A 27,322-nucleotide genomic window follows, 5' to 3' on the forward strand; every position below is an offset into this window, starting at 1 on the left:
ATTTTGTCTGCTTTTTCTAGTATCTTATGATCCCTTGACTTGTCCTCCTGGTTATCCCTTTGTCTATTGATTTGGTACTTTGTGTTACTCTTGTTTTTCTACTTGGCTTTGACTACTTTTCTTATTAGTTTTTATGTTTTCCCCTCATCTGTTATCACTCAGAGATAAGCAGGGACTGTTGCCCAGTTACTGTCAACCTCCCAAAGCGATTTCATAGTAAAAATTAAAGTGAAGCTTTGTGCCTGTTTTTACAACAAAAAAACACATTTTGTCTCATACAATTGATAATTCATTGCAGTGACTGCAACCTGTACAACCACAGCCAAGGACATAACAGGATCCTCTGCTAAGTAAGAAGACTTATATATTGTCTAGTTTTACCTTTATCTTCAATTTTTTATTACCATTTTTAAATTATTTTTTTCTATTCCTTAGTGTTTTATGCCCAGCTGAATGCCATGCTGAAGGAAAATCTGTGTGGGGAACTGATGTTTATACTGATGTAAGATCAAACCAAGATAATTATTTTGAATAATTTTTTCACAATTACAATTGGTAATAAGTTAAGCATTATAAATGTATCTATAATTTCTCTTAGGATTCCTCTATTTGCCGAGCCGCTATCCATGCTGGACTAATACCCAATGAGGGAGGAGAAGTCACGATATGGAAGACACCTGGTCACATCAGTTATAGTGGATCCACAAGGAACGGGATCACAACAAAACATTATGGAGCATGGCCCGGGTCATTTAAATTTTCTAGCTCTACAGATCCAATTACTCCAAAACCCACAAACATGATAACACAAAATATTCCAGGTAATTTAAATTACATAAAGTTTCAGTCTATCTGGTATCTATACTCAGTGCTTGTTATGGTTCACATTTGACTAAGCTTGCATGTATTTTGTCTGCTTTTTCTAGTATCTTATGATCCCTTGACTTGTCCTCCTGGTTATCCCTTTGTCTATTGATTTGGTACTTTGTGTTACTCTTGTTTTTCTACTTGGCTTTGACTACTTTTCTTATTAGTTTTTATGTTTTCCCCTCATCTGTTATCACTCAGAGATAAGCAGGGACTGTTGCCCAGTTACTGTCAACCTCCCAAAGCGATTTCATAGTAAAAATTAAAGTGAAGCTTTGTGCCTGTTTTTACAACAAAAAAACACATTTTGTCTCATACAATTGATAATTCATTGCAGTGACTGCAACCTGTACAACCACAGCCAAGGACATAACAGGATCCTCTGCTAAGTAAGAAGACTTATATTGTCTAGTTTTACCTTTATCTTTAATATTTTTTATTTACATTTTCTAATTATTTTTTTGCATTCCTTAGTGTTTTATGCCCAGCTGCATGCCTCGCTGATGGTAAATCTGTGTGGGGAACTGATGTTTATACCGATGTAAGATGAAACCAAAACCATTATTCAAAATTGAAATTCGTAATAAGTTAAGCATTATAAATGTAACTATAATTTCTCTTAGGATTCTTCTATTTGCCGAGCAGCTATCCATGCTGGACTAATACCCAATGAGGGAGGAGAAGTCACGGTATGGAAGACACCTGGTCACATCAGTTATAGTGGATCCACAAGGAATGGGATCACAACAAAACATTATGGAGCATGGCCCGGGTCATTTAAATTTTCTAACTCTACAGATCCAATTACTCCAAAACCCACAAACATGATAACACAAACTACTCCAGGTAATTTACATTACATTAAGTTCACATTTGACTAAGCTTGCATGTAATTTGTCTGCTATTTTCTGGTATCTTATGATCCCTTGACTTGCCTTTTCGGTTATCCCTTTGTCTATTGATTTAATACTTTGGGGCACTTTGGGGTTTTTTGACTAAAAATAGCTTTGTAAGATTTGGATAACATGAACAGGTGTTCGGTATTATTAACAACTCATAAAGACAATTTTAAAATGATTTATATTATCCAGATTATAATATATCTATAACAAATTACAGTATTTTTATTCTTCTATTACTTGTGCCACATATTTGAAACTTGTATAAATCCAAAGATTATGGAAAGCAGTTAGTTGCTAATGTGAAATCCATTGTACACAACAACATTTTCAGGAATGCTGGAAAATGCTGTGGCCAAAAATAAAAATGCCCTTTCCTTGATCCAGTATTTCAAGGATTCTGCCCCTGCACCTGGAGACCAACGTTCTACTGCCAATTGTGGGCTTCCATTGGCTATGGGACATCACTTGTGATTGAAAATTAGTGATATCTTCTTGTCTGAAACCACAAATTAGCAAAAGCAGGTCATTTAACACCCTTGGACTACTGGCGAGGTGGACCTAGGATTCTAACACCCTAGGGTACTAGCAATAATAGTAAAAATAATTTTTCGGGCTGAGTGAAGGTAAGTGCAAGCTCCGCAACAGATTTTTTTTTTTAAATGCGGCAGTTTTTCTGAATCCGTTGGGTTTTCGTTCGGCCACGCCCCCCGATTTCCCTTGCGTGCATGCCAGCGCTGATGCGCCACAATCCGATCGCGTGCGCCAAAATCCCGGGGCAATTGATTGAAAATCGGCGCAAATCAGAAATATTCGGGTAACACGTCGGGAAAACGCGACTAAGGGTTTTGTTAATCCCTGGTCAGGTGATCTCACTCTCCAATCACACTCGAGTAACAAAGGTGGAATATTATTGGATGATAACATCAAGTAAGATTAACCCTTGTCTATCCAGGCAGTATATATCGCTGCATAATTACCTCTATATGTACTGAATGGTACAAGGGACTTACCTTATATACTCGAGTATAAGCCTAGTTTTTCAGCACAAAAAATGTGCTGAAAAAGCCCAAACTCGGCTTATACTCGAGTCAAAAAAATAAATACCCCTGCATATCTTCTGTGCGATCTGTCCGCCAGCTGCAGCAGGCTATATACACTGGGGCAGGGGCTGGCAGGCTATATACACTGGGGCAGGGGCTGGCTGGCTATATACACTGGGGCAGGGGCTGGCTGGCTATATACACTGGGGCAGGAGCTGGCTGGCTATATACACTGGGGCAGGAGCTGGCTGGCTATATACACTGGGGCAGGGGCTGGCTGGCTATATACACTGGGGCAGGGGCTGGCTGGCTATATACACTGGGGCAGGGGCTGGCTGGCTATATACTGGGGAGGCTGTGACCAATGCATTTCCCACCCTCGGCTTATACTTGAGTCAATGGGCTTTCCCTGTATTTTGTGTTAAAATTAGGGGCCTCGGCTTATACTCGGGTCGGCTTATACTCGAGTATATACGGTATTCGCAACTACTCCTCTGCCATGCACATTGGCAGGGACGTTGCATATGTGTCTCTTTGACCAAATAAAACAAAACCCAAATGGTGCAACTTGGTTTTCTTTTTCAATTCCAGGGCATTTAAAAATTTTTATCAGTTTCCTAGGACTAATATAATAGTGCCACTAGGGAGTACAATTTGTCTGCAGACACCATGGGGCTCATTTACTTACCTGGTCCAGTCGCGATCCCGCGGCTCGCTGTCCGATGTGGATTCGGGTCTGCCGGGATTCACTAAGGTCGTGTGCCCTATATCCACCAGGTGTCGTCCGCCGGAGTTCACCTTCTTCGTCCCGGTGTATGTGAGAGCTATTCTTGCGACACAATTTTTTTTTAATTCTGCAGTTTTTCCTTAATCCGTCTGGTTTTCCGACGACACAAATCGGAAATATTCGGGAAACCCAATGAAAATGCGCGATTGGGACCCTTAGTAAATGAGCCCCCATGTGTTCCTTAAAATGGTCCTACTGAAACACACATCTGGCAAAAAAAAATGAGCCATTGTAAGGATACATCGACCAAAAATGTAAAAAATAGAAATAGTCAATAAAATGTTCTCAACAAGTGATATTTACCACAATATGATACCATATAAAAAATGCCAATGTAACGTCCGTGCCTAAACTTCGCTCTATCCGTAGTTGGCAGAATATATGGCGCTTATTTGTGTGTGAACTGCGGCTTACTGCTTGTGTTTGGATTAACTGAGCCACACCCGGCTCCTTGCATTTCAGTCCTGTCCAGCAAGGGTTACTAGCCTGATGGACAGTTACCCCGGTGTGCTGCTGGAGGCGTGTCCGGGAACGGCCTTATATACCTGCCTACTCCCGTCATACCTTGCTGATTATTCTTCAACTCTTACCTGTGTATCTAGTGCTCCTGCTATCTTGTTTGGTATTCTGTGTTTTGTATCCGATTCTGTACCTTTGCAGCCATCTTGGTTTTTACCCGGTTTGTTTGTCTCCGCTTGTCTGCTTTATCTGGACCTGACCTGTATATAACCCGTTTGACCTAGACCTGACCTGTATATAATCTGCTTGATCTTGACCTGACCTGTGTATAATCTGCCTGAAGACCTGTATATATCTGTTGTTCTGTCCCTGTCTTAGTCCTGTGTTAGTATTCTGTGCACCAGTGTGAACACTGACCTATTCCTGTATTCCGGTTACCTGTCCGCTCCACCATCCAGCAGCTGCCAGACGAAGTAAGTTTCCCCTGTCATCTTGTAGGGTCGCTCAGGGACCGTCAGTTAGGTTCCTGATAGTGGGTTCGCCCTTATCAGGGCAGTTTATCTGTTTTAGGCAGGGCCTTAGCCCACAGGACGTCGCAGGGTGAGTTTGCCACCACTTACCTAGTCTGACAGCTAGCGCCAAGCCTGGTTGTGGTTGCGCTGTTGCTGGACAGGTACTGACAGACAACTTTCTGAAAGCAGTGATTAAAAAACCTTGCCAAGACTTGTAGATTTTTAATTTCCATTTGAAGTAGAAAAGTGAAAATCTGGGTTTTACAGTCTCTATTTTTACAACAATCCCTCGATATGACGTCTCATACTATTGTTAATTAATTGCAGTGACTGCAACCTGTTCAACCGCAGCCAGGGACATAACAGGATCCTCTGCTAAGTAAGACGTCTTGTATACTCACCTATCTTTATATCCATCTTCAACATATTTTACTACAATTTTAAAAAAAATTTCCTTCTTATTTCTTAGTGTTTTTTGCCCAGCTGACTGCTTAGCTGATGGAAGATCTGTATGGGGGACTGATGTTTATACTGATGTAAGATCAAATACAGAGCTGTAGAAGAGCTTATTATCTGTCGTACTTCTTAGTATTTTCAAGCATTTAAAATTCCACGCTAAGTACCGGTAAACTGGAAAAAAAATCCAAATGCAATACAATTGACAAACAAAAGCAGTTGCCCCATTTGAATTTTACAGTCCAAATAATATCAGTTTGCATAGTTTTATAATGTTTTAATTTCTTTTTTTTTTAGTTTTTAATGTGTAGCCTTTATTACGTTTTAATACCTTTCATGGGAAAAAAAAACATTTTTTGAAATATTGCCATATTGTGATGCTGATAACTTTTTCATACTTTGGTGTGCTGAGGTGGTTAATGTGTCATTTTGTGTGGGATGAGCTGATGTCTAAATTGGGGACAATAAGACCTTTTGACGTTCACCATCGGGAATAATCATTTTTATATTCTGGTCGATTGATAGGACGATCAATAAATTTTAATGATGTCACGGTGCCACTAAATTCATTAAACACCTTTGATCGGTCACAGCTGTGTCTGGTGCGTATGTATGTACCCCTCCTTAAAGGGGTTGTCCAATTTCAGTAAATAAATGTTATTGTTTGAATAATGAAAAGTTATTCAATTTTTCAATATACTTTCTATATCAATTCCTCTCGGTTTTCTAGATCTCTGCTTGCTGTTCTTCTATAGAAAGCTTTATTGTTTATTTCCAGTGGACATAAATCTGACCATGGTCACACAGGTGCACGGCTTGTTATATCACACACTCTGATTACTCTCTATGATATAACGAGCCGTGCACCTGTGTGACCAGGGTCAGATTTCTGTCCACTGGAAATAAACATAGAAGCTTTCTATAGAATGACAGCAAGCAGAGATCTAGAAACATGTGAAGAATTGATACAGAAGGTATATTGGAAAATGATATAACTTTTCAGTATACAAACAATTACATTAATTTGCCAAAATGGGAGTACCCCTTTAACAACACTGTGCCATAATAGAACAGAACACATTATTAAGGGGTTTAATAACTTGTTAATGAGTTACACTTCATTATTACTTTATCTATAATTTCTCTTAGGATTCCTCCATTTGCCGAGCTGCTATCCATGCTGGAATAATAACTAATAATGAGGGAGGAGAAGTCACGGTATGGAAGATACCAGGTCAACCCAGTTATAGTGGATCCACAAGTAATGGAGTTGCAACCAAATACTATGGAGCCTGGTCCGGATCTTTTACATTTTTTAACTCTACAGATCCAGTAACACCAGAACCCACAAAAGTGATAACACAAAAGCTTTCAGGTATTCTAAAAATAGGTTCTTGTCTAAGACTCCGTAAGAGTTGGATGTCATGTATAGGTGTTCAGTATTACACAGGCAATTTTCTATTGAAATGTATAATAAATGCCATTATTCTACTTCTTTTGTATTTTATATTATTCTTGAATATTTGAAATGGGTATATCCACGGACAATTTTTTTTCAAGAGCATCTTACACTGGGATTATAGGGGGCATTTAATATTTTTGCCGTTAGGTGTTGCTTTTTGGCACCCGATTTTAGTAGTGTTTTGCACTGTGATTTTATATTGTGGAGGATGGTCTTAATTTGGAGCATCTTAAGATGATCAAATGAGCTTCAGAAATCCCAAACCACATTAATGATGGGGTTTAGAACTTGGTAGTTTTACTTTTTGTTGGGCTTACTATGCACCAACAATTTTGCCAAAAAAAGTGTTAGGAAACTAGAACTGCAAGAAAAGTTTTGGGATTCAAAAACTTCACTAGTGGGAGTATTGGAAAAATTAGGTTTTTATGTCGTCCACCCATTATAAATCTGCCGCACTCAACGTAGTAAGAACAGAAAGAATTTCGGTGCCAGAAAACACAAGTATGATACGTAGTAGATGCCTCAGATTGATTTTTCCTCATGCTTTCCCACAAGATTCATTATGGACTAAAATTCTGTGTTTAAAAAAAAAAAAAGCTATAAAAATCTTTGAATGTAATGTGGTTTTGTGTTTTGAGCTAGAAAAAAAAAATATGAAAGTGGTCTAGTAAAAAACATTTATCCGGTCAATAAGTTAGAACAGGTGATAAATTTGAGAGCCAGTTATAGTGGATCAATGAGAAACGGGATTGCAACTATTAACTATAATGCTTGGCCAAGGTCTATTGCATTTTTTAATTCTACCAACTCAGGGAATTCAGAACCCACAGAGATGATAACACAAAAGCCACAAGATATTCTTGACAACAATTTTGTATCTTCCAACTTTCCTGAATTCAGTAGAACAGTTCTGGGGGATATGCAGGGGCATGCTAAACTGAGGGGGTGGCCTGGGGGGAGAAACCATTGTCATCTCAGAGAGCAACCTGGATTAAAAGGCCATTCCCAATTTTTATTTGCTATAAATAATGGAAACCTACGGAAAGGGACCCTTCCGTGCATGCTGCGCATTAGTAGTTGAAGTAAATAGTAATTGAAGGATTTAATTTACTACAGGCGGTCCCCTACTTAAGGACAGCCGACTAACAGACAAACCCTAGTTACAGACGGAGCTCTCTGCCCACTGTGACCTCTGGTGAAGCTCCCTGGATGCTATATCAGGCTGTAATGATCAGCTGTAAGGTGTCTGCAATGAAATTCTATCCAATTGTCACTGCACCAAAAATTTTTTTGTCTGGAGCTACAATTATAAAAAATATATACAGTTCCGACTTACATACAAATTCAACTTAAGTACAAACCTATCAAGGAACCTATCTTGTGCATAACCTGTGGACTGCCTGTATATCCTAAACATTGGAGGAGAACAGATATCCATCACCATGATGTGAACATGGCCTTATTCAGAATACTTAATAAACATAAATAAAAAATAAATTAAACTCCCTGCTATCCTATAGGTTCAATATCAAACTCTTACATCTTAAGTGTAAACTTTTTTTAAAAATCCTTTTGAATTATCTGTGAAAGTATCACTGTGAAAAATAAAATATGAAGTTTTATATAATTGTTTTGATTTTCTTACAGTGACTGCGTCTTGTACAACGACAGCCAGAGACATAACAGGATCCTCTGCAAAGTAAGACTCCATCCATATTCTCCTATTTGTTTAACCTAATTGTGTTTGGTACTTGACAAATATATTTATAATTTTTTATTTCTTAGTATTTTTTGCCCAGCTGAATGTGTTGCTGCTGGAAGATTTATATGGGGCACTGATGTTTATACTGATGTAAGATCAATTCAAAATTTTATAACTTGAAGATAGTAACGGTTAAAAAATGTATAATTTACCAGATACATAATTTCTCTTAGGATTCTTCCATCTGCACAGCGGCTATCCATGCTGGAATTATACCCAATGACGGAGGAGAAGTCATAGTGCAGAGGATATCAGGTCAAGCCAGTTATAGAGGATCCACACAGAATATGGTCACAAGTAATAATTATGGAACATGGCCCGGGTCCTTTACATTTCTTAATTCTACTGATACAGTGACAACGAAACCCACACAAAAGCCACTAGGTATACTACAAATATTTCTTCCTATAAAATTAGCTCAGAAAGCTTGGATGGTATTACTTGCAAGGCATAACTAGATGCATTACTAGAGGCATTACTAGAGCATAAGCCGAAAAAACTGAATACTCACCTTTCAGATGCCCCCTGCAGATCCTCTACTTGATTCCTGTAGACGGGAAGCGACTGGTCCATGCGTGCTGGCCGCACATACACTATGATGTCAGTTGCTTGCTGACATCATAGCGTGTGCACGGCCAGTGCGCACGGACCTGTATGGATGGCTATATACCGGATGGCATGTGCTGGCTGACTATATACTGGGAGCAGTGGGCTGGCAAGCTATATAATGGGGGACATGGGGCTGGCTAGCTATATACTAGGGGCAGGAGGCTGGCAGGCTATATCCTGGGGGCATGGGTGGGCTGGCTAGCTATATACTGGGTGGAGGCTGTGACCAGTGTATTTCCCCCCTAGGCTTATACTGGAGTCAATAGGTTTTTCCAGTTTTTTTGTGGTAACATTAGATGAGTTATTTTCAGGTCTGCTTACACTTCAGTATATGAGTATTTTGAGTATACAGTAAATGTAAAATTTGAAAATTGTAAAAATACAATTAAAGAAGTACAAAATGCAAAATAACATAAAATATGTGTATATAATAAGATATTTATATTTATAATATAAAATATTTATATACAATATAATAATATACTGTATAATAGGTATTTTCATTATGGCCCATTTAAAACATTACTCATTGAGCAAAAATTTCTACTGGAAGTGACCCAATTTTTGGTAACAGTCTAATAAATACTTATTCATAGACCTCTACGTACAAAAGGCTTGTAGTAAATATCTCAGTTTCCACTTATTGAAGGTATTAGTACGACAACATGATTAAAGGACATCTACCATCAGTATTACTTGTGGTCAATCACCCACTTGTCTTGTTTCCTAGGGGATGGAATCCAGAAAAAAACTTTAGAAAAATATGGAAATGAACTTTAAGTGCCTCTTAGCTGTATGCCATGTTTCAATTTATGCAAGCCCCTATTTTCTTAATATGCTGTGTCCCTCCCATCATCGGCAGCCTGCACTTCTGGAGAGAGTGAAGCATGCAGGGAAGAAGGAGGAGGGACAGGCGCCCCCTGTAGCCTGGTAGAGAATAAACCAGAACTACCTCACTCTGGCCTTATATCTAGTAGATGACACCTTGTGGGCTGTAAGTAAAAACACTGTAGGTGCTCAGCTCCCAGTGCTAGCAATAAAGTCGGTCAGCAAATGTAGAAAATGGAGCGGCACTCACCAGATGCGTTTCAATCTTTTACTCACAGCGCTATTCGGTCCTCATGCAAGCTGCGGCCTTTCTCTACCCTTCGACCCCTGTAGCCTGGCCTTGCTTGTCCTTATTGCAGACTGCTGGTGTCGTCATCCGTATGGGAGGGACCATTTAAGAGCATATTAACAGAAAAGGCGTGTGCATAAATTGAAAGATGGCACACAGTGGAGAGGTGCTGGAGCGCCTCTGGCTCATTTACATATTTTTATAAGGTTATTTTCTGAAGAATACAGCCTAAAAAAAAAACGATTCCCCTAGGAATCAAGGTGAGCAGGTAATTGAGGACAGTCTACCATCAGTAAAGCTTCAACGGTAGGTGGTATATTCCTTTCTTTAGAGCTGGATACCAGATCATAATGTGTGGAACACAATATTCACCAATAGGAGGTATTGTAGTTTCTTATTTATTACCTAGGCAGCAATTAATGTTGCGTACTATACTAATTTCAACAGAAGGTGGTGTACCAGTCTCTCATATATCGTCTGAATGTCTGGGTGTCTACATTGTACTAATATATCAGGTGTCTACATTCTCTATTCTAAGTCAAAGACCCCCTAAGGGTTTATGGGGGAGATTTATCATACGCCAGCGCTCCATTCCCCACCACCATGGCAATAGGCTCAGACCTCATTATGTATCTGCTGGCCGTGCTGGCTGGCGGACAAAACTACACCACAACTATCCAGCCGTAGTTTTGAGTAAACATCTGCGAACATTCAGTGGCTAATGTTCACAGATTTTTAGAAAATGCTTAAGTGCAGTGGAAGGAACGCCCCACTTAACCGGTGGCTGCGCACTTTCATGATCCCTGCAATCTCTTGCAGTGTGAAAAAACTCCAGAAAATTGGCCTAGAAGGACTAACAAATCTCCCCATATATGTCTATAGTTGTCACTACTGCTTCCATAAATACGTACTCATTTGCTAAGGGTTACGGATCACACTTTTGTAGGACTGGGCACCTTTTTCGGGGATTACACGACTTGCACAGGTATGTAACCGGTGTCTGCGCTAGGATTGTGTCGCACGCGATCATTTTTTGGCGCAGCTGCGCTGGGTTCCATATGCCACAAATCGGGAGGGTGTGCCGACTGATTCGGACTGAGCGCGGGATTTAACATTCAAATTGTGTCTCAAGCCCAAGCCCTTACATGCACCACTAAAAAGATTGTGAACTCTGTCGGACCTGAGCGGGGAAGCGACACATGCAGGATATCAGGTGCACAATCTTAGTGAATCGCGGCACAGTCCATTATCACTTCAGTGAACTCCAGCGGAGGGGTAAGTAAATATGCCCCATTATATTACTACTAACTAATAATCTGTAGTCATAAGTCTGAGCTAACTAAGATTCTGGTGCCATTTTAATTTCCAATGTGCAGTATAGGATTTCATGGGGAAATGGACAGTCTATAAAAATAATCGACCCCCAACATTGAGCATCTTCTTTATTGCAAATATCAAAAATTCTTTAAAAATTAGTAAAATCAATACAAAAATAAAATACAAAAAAAAATTATCTCATAATAGTCAAGGGGGCAGAAATAATTTATTTTCTTTGGGGGCGTGTCCCTATTTGCTGTGTAAAAATAAATGGTTACCACCCTCATAGCTGATATCAGCTAAATCATGATAAAATTCTGCGGGCTACATTTTATGAACAAGTGATTAAGAAAATAGAAACCAAATTAATCATGAGTGCTGTGTCTGCTTCATGGGGCATTTCACTATGTATGTTGAACTTAATGACATCACTTGTTTATTAGTTTATTACTAAAAAGAAAAACAGGTCCAATGTTCTCCTCTAGTAACACAATAACTACAATGGTGGGAAAAAAATATCAAATTTGGTCTTTTTGTAAATATGAATTAGAGACAAGCTGTGGCAGTCTGTGTCCGAACTCCCTTTGTTTACACAGCTTTTATTTGTCATTTTAAACCTTTTTCATCCCAGCATGCTCTGCATGTTTACACAATACTAAAAATTATCCAAAATGAGTGTTACATTTCAACAGTATATAAATCATTTAATCAGATCCAATAAAAACAACGGTTTAAAAAAGAAAATCCTAACTCTGTCTCTGTCTTTACTACAATAACTCCATACAATGGGGCACATTTACTTACCCGGTCCAGTCGCGATCCCGCGCTGCGTTGTCCGATGAGGATTCGGGCCTGCCTGGATTCACTATGGTCGTGCGCCCGATATCCAGCAGGTGTCGCGGCAGATCTGCCGGAGTTCACCTTCTTCTTCCCGGTGCATGTGAGTGCTTGATCTTGCGACACAAATAGTTTTTAAATTCCGCGTTTTTTCCGAATCCGTCGGGTTGTTCGATGCGCTTTCACACGAAATATTCGGGAAACCTGACGAAAGTGCGGTGTTCGAACCCTTAGTAAATGAGCCCCAATGACTCTATTGTTATTTCCTTACAGGGATGGAATCTAGTACAACAACAACCTTGGACATAACAGGACCATCCACAAAGTAAGAATCCATTCAAATGCTGCTATTTTATCAGTAAAACATTCTTTACTTAATCGTTAGAGATGAGCGGACCTGAACTTTATGTTCGGGTTTGAGGTTCAGGTGAGCCCCGTGCAACTCAGCCAAATTGCTGGATTGGTGGGCGAATAGCAACCCTAACTAATAGTCATGGCTGTCATTGGCCAGGGGAACACCCTCCCTAGAGGCGTCAATTTGCCGGATTGGCTGTTTGGCCACAAATTCAACCATGTGTCTGGGTTGCACTAGGCATAACTGAACCCCGAACATGAATGAAACCTTTAGTTCTACTCATCTCTGATTACTTTTATTATTTACAGTATTTTAAGCCCAGCTAATGGAGGACCTTTAGGGGGAACTGACAGTCCTACAGAAGTAAGATCAAACTACAATTGAACATTTTTTAAAAAAAGATAACTGGCAATTAGTAAAACTTTAATCGCCATTTCTTACTTTATCTCACTTAGGAACATTCAATTTACCGAGCAAAAAGGCATGAAAGAGTGGTACCCAACGAGGGAGGCCATGTCACAGGGCTAAGGAATAGAGGTAAACCAGTTCTCCTGAATCCACAAGGATCACAACCAATAACTTTGGAGCACAACCTCTTATACAGACACATTACCTTTCGCGCCATTGGCACGCGTCCTTTTTTTGACAGGATGTCTTAACTGTTGATGATAGTCTTCCACTAAGCCCACTGAAGACACTTTTTATAAATCTGCCCCTATATATCCATTGCTTCACATTGATTAAAAATGCAAAAGCAAAATTTAGACCTTATACCTAATTATAAAAAATTATTTAAAAAACTCCACATGACGTCTCATACATTTGTTCTCCTTGTTTTGCAGTGGTGGTAACTTGTACAACGAGAGCCAGGGAGATAAAAAGATCCTCTGCACAGTAAAAATCCCTCTTTTTGTCTCTATTTGTTACCTTAACTTTGCTCATTTCATCACATTGTTATTATTATTTTTTTTTTATTGTAGTGTTTTATGTCCAGCTGGATGTGTAGCTAATGAAGAAACTGTATGGGGAACTGATGCTTATACAGATGTAAGATCAAGCCAATATGTTATATTGGCTTTAAATAAGACAGAAAGTAATTACAGTATGTATGAAGAGTTTAACCAATACATTTTCTATGATTTCTCTTAGGATTCCTCTATTTGCCGTGCAGCTATCCATGCTGGGTTACTGCCCAATAACGGTGGAGAAGTCACAGTATGGAAGACACCAGGTCAAGCTGATTACTTTGGATCCACAAGGAACGGGATCACAACCAAAAATTTTGGAGCCTGGCCCAGATCTTTTACATTTTTCAACCCTTCAGATCCAAAGACTGCAGAAGTAACAACACAAAAGCCGATAGGTAATTTACAGACGGGAAGAGAGGGGTGGGGTAGGCCAGGTGACTTACAAGCGACTGAAAGGGTCAATTTAACATAATAAAATATAGAAAAATTGTTTTATTTGTATTGTTTTATAACATGTGCAATATACCGTATATACTCGTGTATAAGCCGAGTCCCCTCGGCTTATACACGAGTCTATAACAAAACCCACTTTAAAAAAATAACCCACTTAAAAAAATATAAACTTATATACTCTCCCTCCGATGTTGGCGCGGCTCCCCGATGTCGGCGCGGCTCCCCTATGTCGGCGCGTCCCGTCTTCTTTCTTCTCTCATGGACACGGCCATGTTTTCGTCCTGGTCGGCTCATTCTATGACGTCAGAAAAACACGCCTGCTGGAAGAAAACATGGCCGCGTCCATGAGAGAAGAAAGAAGAAGAGCTGTGGAGAAGAAAGAAGACGGGACGTGCCGACATCGGGGACATCGGAGAGCCGCGCCGACATCGGGGAGCCATGCCGACATTGAAGGGTGAGTATATAAGTTTTTTTTTTTTAAGTGCTGGGGGGGCAGGCTGTATACTACTAGGGGCTAGCTGTATACTACAGAGGGATGGCTGGCTGTATACTACTGGGGGCAGGCTGGCTGTATACTACCTGGGGGCAGGCTGGCTGTATACTACATGGGGGCAGGCTGGCTGTATACTACATGGGGGCAGGCTGGCTGTATACAACATGTGGGCAGGCTGGCTGTATACTACATGGGGGCAGGCTGGCTGTATACTACATGGGGGCAGGCTGGCTGTATACTACATGGGGGAAGGCTGGCTGTATACTACTAGGGGCAGGCTGGCTGTATACTACTGGGGGCAGGCTGGCTGTATACTACATGGGGGAAGGCTGGCTGTATACTACATGGGGGCAGGCTGGCTGTATACTACAGGGGGCTGCCACGCTGTATACTACAGGGGGCTGGCAGGCTGTATACTACTGGGGGAAAGCTGGCTGTATACTACAGGGGGCTGGTTGCTGTATACTACTAGGGGCTGGAAGGCTGTATACTACTGGGAGCTGGGGGACTATATGCTACAGGGGGCTTGCTGGCTATATACTGGGGGGGGCTATGACCAATGCATTTCCCACCCTCGGCTTATACTCGAGTCAATAGTTTTTCCCAGTTTTTGGTGGTAAAATTAGGGGTCTCGGCTTATACTCGGTCGGCTTATACTCGACTATATACGGTTCTAGGAAAATACAGTAGATATATCCAAATATTCTGCCTAATGAAATATCTGCCCCAATGTGATAATGTATGGAGTGGATTTCAGACTTTTTGTGACTAAACAGTAGCAAGAAAAGTTTCTCCAGTGCCAGTGGGGTCCAAAGTGGATTTGTGCCTAAATGTATATGAAAAATTAGCAGTCAATTGTCCAAAGGGAAAATTGGATTAGATTGGATCACCCCAACAAAAAGCTGCTAGTTTGGCATAAATCAACAGAGGCAACAATTTTAAACCATTTGGAAACTGAGTTGCCAGTTTGTACCGCATTGCTCTATCTGTTTATATTGGAGGTTTAGACCCCCAATTACTGGCCACCATTTATGGTGTTTTCTAGTAAGTAGGTATGGCCAGTCTGGTAGGGTTGGAATTATGGCTCACCATCCATGTCTGTGTCCCAGCATTACACCTTACTGTCCTATAAGCTCAATATTTTATTCTTGAGAAACTAGAAGAGGAAACTTTAAGCAACTGCTTAGTATTTGAGAATAATAATTGTATACATCTTAAAGCCTTGTGCACACTAAGGTTGTGTGATTAGGGACAGTAAACAATGGGCCTGTGGTTCATTGTTTGCTGCCCGTGTGCCATCATTATCATCATATCTGATAACGGTGGAAAAAAACTACCCAAGCCACAATCTCAGCAAAGAATAGGACCTGCTCTAAAATTTGCGAAACAGGTAGTCGGCTCGTTCACACCATTGTGAAAATCACAACCGTGGGTATGAACCCTTAGAAAAACATGGGGATTTGTGCTAGCCGCTAGAACAATGGCTAACACACATCCCCAATATATGGTCATGTGGATGGGGCTGGACATTGGTTAAACATTTAACAGCAAAATTCTCCATACCTAATATTATCTTCCACATGACGTCTCATACGTTTGTTCTCCTTTCATTGCAGTGGTGGTAACTTGTACAACGACGGCCAGGGAGATAAAAGGATCCTCTGCACAGTAAAAATCCCTCCATATGTTCCTATTTTTCATTAACTGTATTTAATACATCACAATGTTAACATTTTTTTTGTATTTTTTAGTGTATTATGCCCGGCTCAATGCGTAGCTAATAAACAAGAAGTATTAGGAACTGATGTTTATACAGATGTAAGATCAATCCACAATTTTATAAATTCTATGAAAGAATTTAAACAAGATGTAAAGAAATAATATATGAAGACTTAATCCAATACTTTATCTATGATTTCTCTTAGGATTCCTCTATTTGCCGTGCAGCTATCCATGCTGGGTTACTGCCCAATAACGGTGGAGAAGTCACAATATGGAAGACACCAGGTCAAGCTGATTACTTTGGATCCACAAGGAACGGGATCACAACCAAAAATTTTGGAGCTTGGCCCAGATCTTTTAAATTTTTCAACCCTTCAGATCCAAAGACTGCAGAAGTAACAACACAAAAGCCGATAGGTAATCTACACCCGGGAAGAGAAGGGAGGGGTACGGCAGGTGACTTACAAGCAACTGAAAGGGTCAATTTAACATAATAAAATAATAAAAATAAAAATAAAAAATGATTTGTATTGTTTTATAACATGTACAATATACTAGGAAACTACAATAGATATATACAAGTATTCAGCCTAATGAAATATCTGCACCAATGTGATAGTGTGTGGAGTGGATTTGAGACTTTTTGTGACTAAACAGTAGCAAGAAAAGTTTCTCCAGTGGGGTCCAAAGCGGATTTGTGCCTAAATTTACATGAAAAATTAGGAGTCAGTTGTCCAAAGTGGATCACCCCAACAAACTGAGTTGGCAGTTTGTAGCGCATTGCCCTATCTGTTGTGACCCGGCTCTGTCTTCTCTTATCTGTTTGTATTGTTTGTATGTTGTTTGTATTGGAGGGATCGACGCTCAATTACTGGCCAACATTTATGGTGTTTTATAGTAAGTAGGTATGGCCAGTCTGGTAGGGTTGGAATTAGGGCTCACCGTCTGTGTCTGTGTCCCAGCATTACACCTTGCTGTCCTTTAAGCTCAATATTTTATTCTTGAGAAACTCGAAGAGGAAACTTTAAGCAACTGCTAAGTTTGAGAATAATATATGTATATACATCTTAAAGCCTTGTGCACACTAAGGTTGTGTGATTAGGGACAGTAAACAATGGGCCTGTGGTTCATTGTTTGCTGCCCGTGTGCCATCATTATCATCATCTCTGATAATGGTGGAAAAAAACTGGCCAAGCCACAATCTCAACAAAGAATAGGACCTGCTCTAAAATTTTCAAAACAGGCAGTCTGCTCGGGCACACCATTGTGAAAATCACAGCCGTGGGTATGAACCCTTAGAAAAACATGGGGATGGGTACTAGCCACTAGAACAATGGCTAGCACACATCCCCAATATATGGTCATGTGGATGGGGCTGGACATTGATTAAACATTTAAAAGCAAAATTTTGTCTCTAAACCTAATTATAACTTCCACATGACGTCTCATACGTTTGTTCTCCTTTCATTGCAGTGGTGGTAACTTGTACAACGACGGCCAGGGAGATAAAAGGATCCACTGCACAGTAAAAATCCTTCCATATGTTCCTATTTTTCATCTTAACTGTATTTAATACATCACATTGTTAACATTTTTTTTTGCCTTTTTAGTGTATTATGCCCGGCTGAATGCGTAGCTAATAAACAAGAAGTGTTAGGAACTGATGTTTATACCGATGTAAGATCAATCCACAATTTTATCAATTCTAGGTAGTAATGTATGAAGACTAGAGATGAGCGAGCACTAAAATGCTCGGGTGCTCGTTATTCGGTACGAACTTTTCCCGATGCTCGAGTGCTCGTACCGAATAACGAGCCCCATTAAAGTCAATGGGAGTCGCGAGCATTTTTTTCACTAACACAACACATTAAAAGAACAGTAAATAATAACACATTCCACATGTTTCCAGATGTTTTAATTGTAAGAACACATTGAAATAACACTATTCTTCACTTTACAGGTGTTACCGCGTGTCTCCCGCTAAGTTCGGAGATGTGCGCCGAACATCTGGATGTGAAGAATAGTGTTTTTTCAATGTGTTGTGCAATTAAATGCTCCTGTGTTTACGGTTTTCACTGTTTTAACTGTTTTTATTCTATTCTTCACTTTGCAGATGTTAGCGCAAGTCTTCCGATAATGTCGGAGATGTGCGCGCACATCAGCAATGTGAAGAATAGTGTTATTTGAATGTGTTCTGCACTTAAATGCTTGTGTTTTCACTGTTTGCACTGTTTTTATTCTATTCTTCACTTTGTAGATGTTCGCGCATGTCTCCTGCTAAGTTCAGAGATACTTGCTAACATCAGCAATGTGAAAAATAGAATAAAAACTGTGAAAACACGAGCATTTAAGTGCAGAACACATTCAAATAACACTATTCTTTACATTGCTGATGTTCGGGGCACATCTCCGAACTTAGCGGGAGACATGCGCGAACACCTGTAAAGTGAAGAATAGCGTTTTTTTAATGTATTCTTACAATTAAAACATCTGGAAACATGGGTTATGTGTTGAAGAACAGTGTAAACACTGTTCTTCACTGTCTTTTATTAATTTAATGCTCGAACTCGAGCCGGCAAGATACTCGTCCGAGTAACGAGCCGGTCCAAGTATGCTAATACTCGACCGAGCAGTATACTCGGACGAGTATACTCACTCATCTCTAATGAAGACTTAATCCAATACTTTTTCTATGATTTCTCTTAGGATTCTTCCATTTGCAGAGCCGCTATCCATGCTGGATTACTGCCCAATAACGGCGGAGAAGTCACAGTATGGAAGACTCCAGGTGAAGCTGATTACTTTGGATCCACAAGGAACGGGGTCACAACCAAAAATTTTGGAGCTTGGCCCAGATCTTTTACATTTTTCAACCCTTCAGATCCAAAGACTGCAGAAGTAACAACACAAAAGCCGATAGGTAATTTACAGACGGGAAGAGTGGGTGGGGTAGGCCAGGTGACTTACAAGCGACTGAAAGGGTCAATTTAACATAATAAAATGTAGAACAATTGTATTATTTGTATTGTTTTATAACATGTGCAATATACTAGGAAAATACAATAGATATATCCAAGTATTCTGCCTAATGAAAAATCTGCCCCAATGTGATAATGTGTGGAGTGGATTTGAGACTTTTTGTGACTAAACTGTAGCAAGAAAAGTTTCTCAAAGTGGGGTCCAAAGTGGATTTGTGCCTAAATTTATAATATTTATGAAAAATTAGGAGTCAGTTGTCCAAAGGGAAAATTGGATTAGATTGGATCACCCCAACAAAAAGCTGCTAGTTTGGCATAAATCAACAGAGGCAACAATTTTAAACCATTTGGAAACTGAGTTGGCAGTTTGTAGCGCATTGCCCTATCTGTTGTGACCCGGCTCTGTCTTCTCTTATCTGTTTGTATTGCTTGTATATTGTTTGCATTGGAGGGATAGACCCTCAATTACTGGCCAACATTTATGGTGGTTTCTAGTAAGTAGGTAATGCCAGTCTGGTAGGGTTGGAATTAGGACTCACCATCCGTGTCTGTGTCCCAGCATTACACCTTGCTGTCCTATAAGCTCAATATTTTTTTCTTGAGAAACTAGAAGAGGAAACTTTAAGCAACTGCTAAGTTTGAGAATAATATATGTATATACATCATAAAGCCTTGTGCACACTAAGGTTGTGTGATTACGGACAGTAAACAATGGGCCTGTGGTTCATTGTTTGCTGCCCGTGTGCCATCATTATCATCATCTGTGATAATGGTGGAAAAAAACTGGCCAAGCCACAATCTTGGCAAAGAATAGGACCTGCTCTAAAATTTTCAAAACAGGCAGTCTGCTCGGGCACACCATTGTGAAAATCACAGCCCTGGGTATGAAGCCTTAGAAAAACATGGGGATGTGTACTAGCCACTAGAACAGTGATGGCGAGCCTTTTGGAGACAGAGTGCCCAAATAACAACCAAAATCCACTTATTTTCCCGTGAAGTGCCAACGTGGCATTTTAAGCAGTAACTTATTTCTACCTGTTCTTCCGCAACATTCAACTGAATCGCCCCCCTGAGGCAACCAATACAGTTTAAAGAAGTTCAGACTCTCCTTGTAGCTTCTTTCTAGGGTCCCTCTGTAGAGGAAAAATGGTGGGTCCAGCAGGATGACCTCCAAAGATATTGCAGTTCATTTCAACACCTTCTCACTTTTCCAGCAGTTCCTAACAGCCAATGAAGTGTTGCTTTAAAATAGCGCTGAGAGCAGCATCTCTTAAGTTGCCTGGGACTTGGTGGATTTGGTCCTATTTGGTGCCACCTCTGGCACCCGTGCCATAGGTTCGCCACCACTGCACTAGAACAATGGCTAACACAAATCCCCAATATACGGTCATGTGGATGGGGCTGGACATTGGTTAAACATTTAAAAGCAAAATTTTGTCTCTAAACCTAATTATAACTTCCACATGACATCTCATACGTTTGTTCTCCTTTCATTGCAGTGGTGGTAACTTGTACAACGACGGCCAGGGAGATAAAAGGATCCTCTGCACAGTAAAAATCCCTCCATATGTTCCTATTTTTCACTTTAACTGTGTTTAATACATCACAATGTTGACTTTTTTTTTTTTTACCTTTTTAGTGTATTATGCCCGGCTGAATGCGTAGCTAATAAACAAGAAGTATTAGGAACTGATGTTTATACCGATGTAAGATCAATCCACAATTTTATCAATCAATCATAGTAGTATTATATTGAGACTTAATCCAATACTTTATCTATGTCTCTTAGGATTCTTCCATTTGCAGAGCCGCTATCCATGCTGGATTACTGTCCAATAACAGCGGAGAAGTCACAGTATGGAAGACACCAGGTCAAGCTGATTACTTTGGATCAACAAGGAACGGGATCACAACCAAAAATTTTGGAGCTTGGCCCAGATCTTTTATATTTTTCAACCCTTCAGATCCAAAGACTGCAGAAGTAACAACACAAAAGCCTATAGGTAATCTACAGCTGGGAAGAGAGGGGTGGGGAGAGCAGGTGGCTTATAAGCAACTAAAAAGGTCAATTTTACAAAGTTAAATATATAAAAATTGCATTATTGTTCTGTTATATAACATGTGCAACATATTTGGGAAATATTCTGGCTAAAAAAATTTTTTACAAACATTTGGACCAAAAAGTTGCCAGTTTGGTGTAAATCAGCAGAGGGAACAATTCTGAGCCATTTTAAAACTGAGGAAACAGCAATTAAGCATTTCCTTCAATGTGTGCATGATAATGGCCTTATAGAAATCTTTTTGGCATTAAGCTTGGCAATATTAGTTTTGCTGATTACTGCTGATTACATTACAAAGCATCAGTTAATAAGTTGAAATCTCTGCTATTCTATACGCTGAATGTTATATTATCAAGAAACTAGAAGAGGAAACTTTAAAAAATTGCTTAGTGTTTGAGAATAATATATACATTTTAAGGCCTTATGCACATGAACGTTGTGTGCTTCTGGACCACAAAAACAACCGGCCTGTTGCCCATGTGGAAACTTGGACAGAATAGGACTTGCTCTAAAGCAGGGGTCCCCAAACTTTTTACATAGGGGGCCGTTCACTGTCCCCCTCAGACCATTGGAGGGCTGGACTAAAGTTTAAAAATAAATAGCAGTACATGTGACCGCATCCATAAAACACTGGCACCCCCTCAATTAATTATTTAATATACTGTAGCCCCTTGTGAACTATTTTAGATATTGGCCCAATTAATTAATTAATTGGGCCAATTAATTATGAAATATACTGTTACTGTTAATTACTAGACTGCCCCTCATAATTAATTATTTCCTATGCTGCCCCCAACCATTAATTATTTCATATGCTGCCCCTACCATTAATTATTTCATATGCTGCCCTCCACCCTTAATTATTTCATATGCTGCCCTCCACCATTAATAATTTCCTATACTGCCTCTCCACCATTATTTCCTATGCTGCCCCTCACAATTAATTATTTCCTATGCTGCCCCCCACCATTAATTATTTCCTATACTGCCCCTCACAATTAATTATTTCCTATGCTGCCCCCCACCATTAATTATTTCCTATACTGCCCCTCACAATTAATTATTTCCTATGCTGTCCCTCATAATATAAAATTATTTCCTATGCTGCCCCATCACCATTATTTCCTATGCTGCCCCTCATAATTAATTATTTCCTATGCTGCCCCCCACCATTAATTATTTCCTATGCTGCCCCTCACAATTAATTATTTCCTATGCTACCCCTCATAATATAAAATTATTTCCTATGCTGCCCCACAGTGGCGTACCGACCGCGGTCGCAGCGGTCGCCATTGAGACCGGGCCCATCGGACGGGGGGACCCGGGCGACCGTCTCAATGGCGACCGCGGTCGGTACGCCACTGGCAGTCGGGCAGGGGCCTCCGTCCGTCCGGACAGGAAGCTCCTGCCCGTCACTGAATAGTGCTCGATGCGGCCGTAAGCGGCCGCTCGAGCACTATAACTGGAGCGATGTGGCCGGAAGACAACCCCGGCACACATCGCTCCATGAACTGGGATGCGCGGCTGCGTGATGACGTCATCACGCGGCCGCGCACCCCTTCCTGCCTGCCCGCGGCAAGAAGATAGAAGACGCGGACCCGCTGCCAGTGGTGAGTATAGGGTTTTTTTTAAAATGGGGCTTATTGTATAATTAATTAATTGGGGGGGGGGGGATATGTAATAATTGTGTGTGTGTGGGGGGGGAATCTAATAATTAATTGTGGGGGGGGGCAGAATATGTAATAATTAATTGTGGGGGGGGGGAGAATATGTAATAATTCATTGTGTGTGTGTGGGGGGGAGAGATTGTAATAATTAATTGTGTGGGGGGGAGAGATTGTAATAATTAAGTGTGTGTGTGGGGGGGAATATGTAATAATTTATTGTGGGGGGGGTAGAATATGTAATAATTAATTGTGGGGGGTAGAATATGTAATAACTCATTATGGGGGGGAGAGTATATTTAATAATTCATTATGGGGGGAGAGAATATTAAATAATTAATTGTGGGGGGGGCAGAATATGTAATAATCACTGAAATATCGGTTAGCAGAAAGGGTTTTGAGGGGTTTTTTTAGGTAAAGTTGGGGAGGGGGGGGCCCCATTAGGAATTTTGTCCCGGGGCCCAGTGGACTCTAGTTACGCCACTGCTGCTCCATCACCATTATTTCCTATGCTGCCCCTCCACCATTATTTCCTATGCTGCCCCTCCACCATTATTTCCTATGCTGCCCCTCCACCATTATTTCCTATGCTGCCCCTCATAATTAATTATTTCCTATGCTGCCCCCCCACCATTAATTATTTCCTATACTGCCCCTCACAATTAATTATTTCCTATGCTGCCCCTCATAATTAATTATTTCCTATGCTGCCCCTCATAATATAAAATTATTTCCTATGCTGCCCCTCCACCATTATTTCCTATGCTGCCCCTTCACCATTATTTCCTATGCTGCCCCCCACCATTAATTATTTCCTATACTGCCCCTCATAATATAAAATTATTTCCTATGCTACCCCTCCACCATTATTTCCTATGCTGCCCCTCATAATTAATTATTTCCTATGCTGCCCCTCATAATTAATTATTTCCTATGCTGCCCCTCATAATATAAAATTATTTCCTATGCTGCCCCATCACCATTATTTCCTATGCTGCCCCTCCACCATTATTTCCTATGCTGCCCCTCCACCATTATTTCCTATGCTGCCCCTCACAATAAATTATTTCCTATGCTGCCCCCCACCATTAATTATTTCCTATACTGCCCCTCATAATATAAAATTATTTCCTATGCTACCCCTCCACCATTATTTCCTATGCTGCCCCTCATAATTAATTATTTCCTATGCTACCCCTCCACCATTATTTCCTATGCTGCCCCTCATAATTAATTATTTCCTATACTACCTCTCATAATATAAAATTATTTCCTATGCTGCCCCTCACAATTAATTATTTCCTATGCTGCCCCTCATAATTAATTATTTCCTATGCTGTCCCCCATAACTAACTATTGTCCCCCTGCCGCCACAATCTTTTTACTGCCCTGGTAATAAAAAATTAAAACCCTGTACTCACCTAAGTCTCCCGCTGGAGCGATGTGCGCCGGGGTTGTCTTCCGGTTACATCGCTCCAGTAATAGTGCTCAATGCGGCCTGTCTGGACGGAAGGAGGCTCCTGCCCAACTGCCGCGGGGGCCCGCCACTGGCGCGCCAAGCGTAGGGGGCCGGATTGGGGAACCCTGCCTAATAATAAATTCCACATGACATCTAATACATTTCTTCTCTTTTCATTGCAGTGGTGGTAGCTTGTACAACGACGGCCAGGGAGATAAAAGGATCCTCTGCACAGTAAAACCCCCTTTTAATGCTACTATCTTTCACTTTAACTGTGTTTAACGCATCACATTGTTAACTTTTTTCTGTATTTTTTCAGTGTTTTATGCCCCGCTCAATGCGTAGCTAATAAACAAGAAGTATTGGGAACTGATGTTTACACGGATGTAAGATCCATCCACAATTTTATAAATTCTATGAAAGAATATAAATATGATGGACTGTAAAAATGTATGAAATACTTTATCTATGATTTCTCTTAGGATTCTTCCATTTGCAGAGCCGCTATCCATGCTGGATTACTGCCCAATAACGGCGGAGAAGTCACAGTATGGAAGACACCAGGTCAAGCTGATTACTTTGGATCCACAAGGAACGAGATAACAACAAAAAATTTTGGAGCCTGGTCTGGATCTTTTAAATTTTTTAATCCTTCAGATCCAAAGACTACAGAAGTGACAACACAAAAACCTATAGGTATTTTATAAATATGTTTCTTTTTGGGAGAAGAGCCCAAGAAGTCGGGTGGGGAGGGGATTGGGTAGGCATGATAAGTACTACAAGAAACTAAAGGGGTCAATTATATTATGAAATGTGGAAAATAGTTTTATTTGTAGTGTTCTATAATATGTGCGAATGGGTATACTCTTATATTGCGAAAAACTTAATGCAATGTGCAACCAAATTATTGTGTACTAGTGTATTTAGTTTTTGGCCTTTCAATACAATTTAAGACACACGTGTTTCTTTCAGAGCAGCATGCTCTACGTATAACTTTTATCTCATGTTTTCCAATAGGTTCTTTTATGGACCTATAATATATCATACTTTCAATGTCAATAAACATAAATAATATGCGGCACTAACGTTTCTTTAAAAAGGCAATGAAAATCTTTGCATTTTATTCGGGGGCTCTTTGGTGGCAATAAAGGAGATTTTTTTTCTTTTTTACCTCCATTTGTTCAAAAGCTTTTGTACAAATGGAGGTTTTTCACCCCTCCCCTTGTCACTTTGAAAAAGAGGCATGGTGAGGGTACTGTGTGGTGAGGGTGGAGAATACTGTAGGAAAGGTCACCATCCTCCGCCAGAGTAATAATTTTGTATGCCTGATGTAAAAGATGGCTGATTGATGTCTGGCCTCTCAAGGCACCGCACATAATTTATGATGAGTTGTGTACAGGCTCTGTGGTCATCAAAAACATTGGTGTGTGTTTGACAGTGTCATAACAGAAACTTTGTTATAACCCCTACAAGGCACATTGTCATTAGTTTATTAGTACTATTGACTAATTCACAAGGGAAATTTTTTATGGGACAGCACATTGGGTTAGCACTACCGCCTTGCAGCGCTGGGGTCCAGAGTTTGTATATTCTCTCTGTGTTTGTGTGGGTTTCCTCCGGGTCCTCCAGTTTCCTCCCACACTCCAAAACATACTGGTAGGTTGATTAGATTGTGAGCCTCATTGAGGACAGGTAATGACTTGGCGAGCTCTGCGGAATCTGTGTGCGATATATACATATAAAAGAATTATTATTATTTTATTGTTATTATCATCATAAGCCAATGCACAATAAAGTCCCCTCCATCTACACCTGAAGGACTGATGTAGAAGTGCAACTTAGCCTGCAAACTTTATTTGAGTGAGAGCGACCAATATGCCTTTTGACGTGTCCCCTTCCCACCCCTTCAAACATTGGGTTAGGGGGAAAATAATCAAAATTACTGGCAGCTCACAAATAACTGTTATGATTTCAGGAATTGTAAACCAAAAAAACTGGCATACAAGTTCTGATTAATGACCCCCATAAACTCAAAAACAGTTTAGCTCTGTAATATTTGTAATATATCTGAAGACTGACATCAATTATACATCATATTAAAAATATGTCTCTGTACTTAACCAATAAAAAAGCCACATAAAATTGTTCTTGTTTCATTGCAGTGATGATATCTTGTACCACAACAGCCAGGGGCATAAAAGGATCCTATGCACAGTAAAAAAAATACTTCTTTATGCTACTATTTTTCTCTTAACTGTGTCCAGTAAATGAATTTGTTAACATTTGATTTTTTTTTATTTCGTAGTGTTTTATGCCCAGATAAATGTCCAGCTAATGGAAATGTATGGGGAACTGATATTTATACAGATGTAAGCGGAATTTTTTTTTTTTAACTATTATTAAAAAAAGTATCATTTTGTATGTTGTATACAGAGTTCATCAGTTAATTGATGTATCATTTCTTTTAGGATTCCTCCATTTGCATAGCAGCTATCCATGCTGGAATAAAATCTAATGTTGGTGGGGAGGTCACACTATGGAAGACACCAGGTCAAGCCAATTATAGTGGATCCACAAAGAATGGGATTACAACCAAAAGTTATGGATCACGGCCTGGCTCCTTTACATTTCTACAAATTCAGTGACTACACAACCCAAAAAAGACTTTTTGTGCAATCATAACACTTATATATGAGAGGGAAAAGTAATTTGTTGGAGCAATTTTAATAAATAAAACAAATTGGCAGAAAATTGAGATTCTGATCCATAATTTTTATGTAACATTTTATTTTTAAATGATCTGATGATTTATATGTTCTTCCACCTTATGTTCCATACTATTGATTTTCTGCTGCAGACTATGGAATTAGACAAAAACTGGTACACAGACCATAATAAGCTGCAATACCCACAACATGGTAAATAGGTCACATAGGTGGGATTTTGTATATAAGAGGTCAACTAGGTTTAGGAAAGGCCGGCCAAAATTCTTACGGCTCAGTATTGTTTGCAAGAAGGACCAGGATACAGAGTCAAAGGTCTT

General features: G+C 40.0%; 1 protein-coding gene across 1 annotated transcript; it reads left to right on the forward strand.

Moving 5' to 3' along the window:
* Positions 1 to 1,202: 1,202 nt before the first annotated feature.
* On the forward strand, positions 1,203 to 27,045 carry LOC140104230 (uncharacterized). The gene is made up of 30 exons (XM_072127663.1): positions 1,203 to 1,256; positions 1,342 to 1,408; positions 1,491 to 1,713; positions 4,895 to 4,946; positions 5,037 to 5,103; positions 6,173 to 6,398; positions 8,133 to 8,184; positions 8,271 to 8,337; positions 8,421 to 8,631; positions 12,401 to 12,452; positions 12,791 to 12,845; positions 12,938 to 13,019; positions 13,325 to 13,376; positions 13,463 to 13,529; positions 13,632 to 13,845; positions 16,013 to 16,064; positions 16,148 to 16,214; positions 16,322 to 16,535; positions 17,592 to 17,643; positions 17,729 to 17,795; positions 18,825 to 19,038; positions 20,596 to 20,647; positions 20,736 to 20,802; positions 20,886 to 21,099; positions 24,462 to 24,513; positions 24,599 to 24,665; positions 24,762 to 24,975; positions 26,442 to 26,493; positions 26,585 to 26,648; positions 26,748 to 27,045. Exons 3-30 carry the CDS (start codon positions 1,692 to 1,694, stop codon positions 26,922 to 26,924), a joined length of 2,844 nt encoding a protein of 947 aa, XP_071983764.1. The 5' UTR covers positions 1,203 to 1,256; positions 1,342 to 1,408; positions 1,491 to 1,691; the 3' UTR covers positions 26,925 to 27,045.
* Positions 27,046 to 27,322: the final 277 nt, after the last annotated feature.

The sequence above is a fragment of the Engystomops pustulosus genome, chromosome 10 (assembly GCF_040894005.1).
Source record: "Engystomops pustulosus chromosome 10, aEngPut4.maternal, whole genome shotgun sequence".
NCBI classification, from domain to species: Eukaryota; Metazoa; Chordata; class Amphibia; order Anura; family Leptodactylidae; genus Engystomops; species Engystomops pustulosus.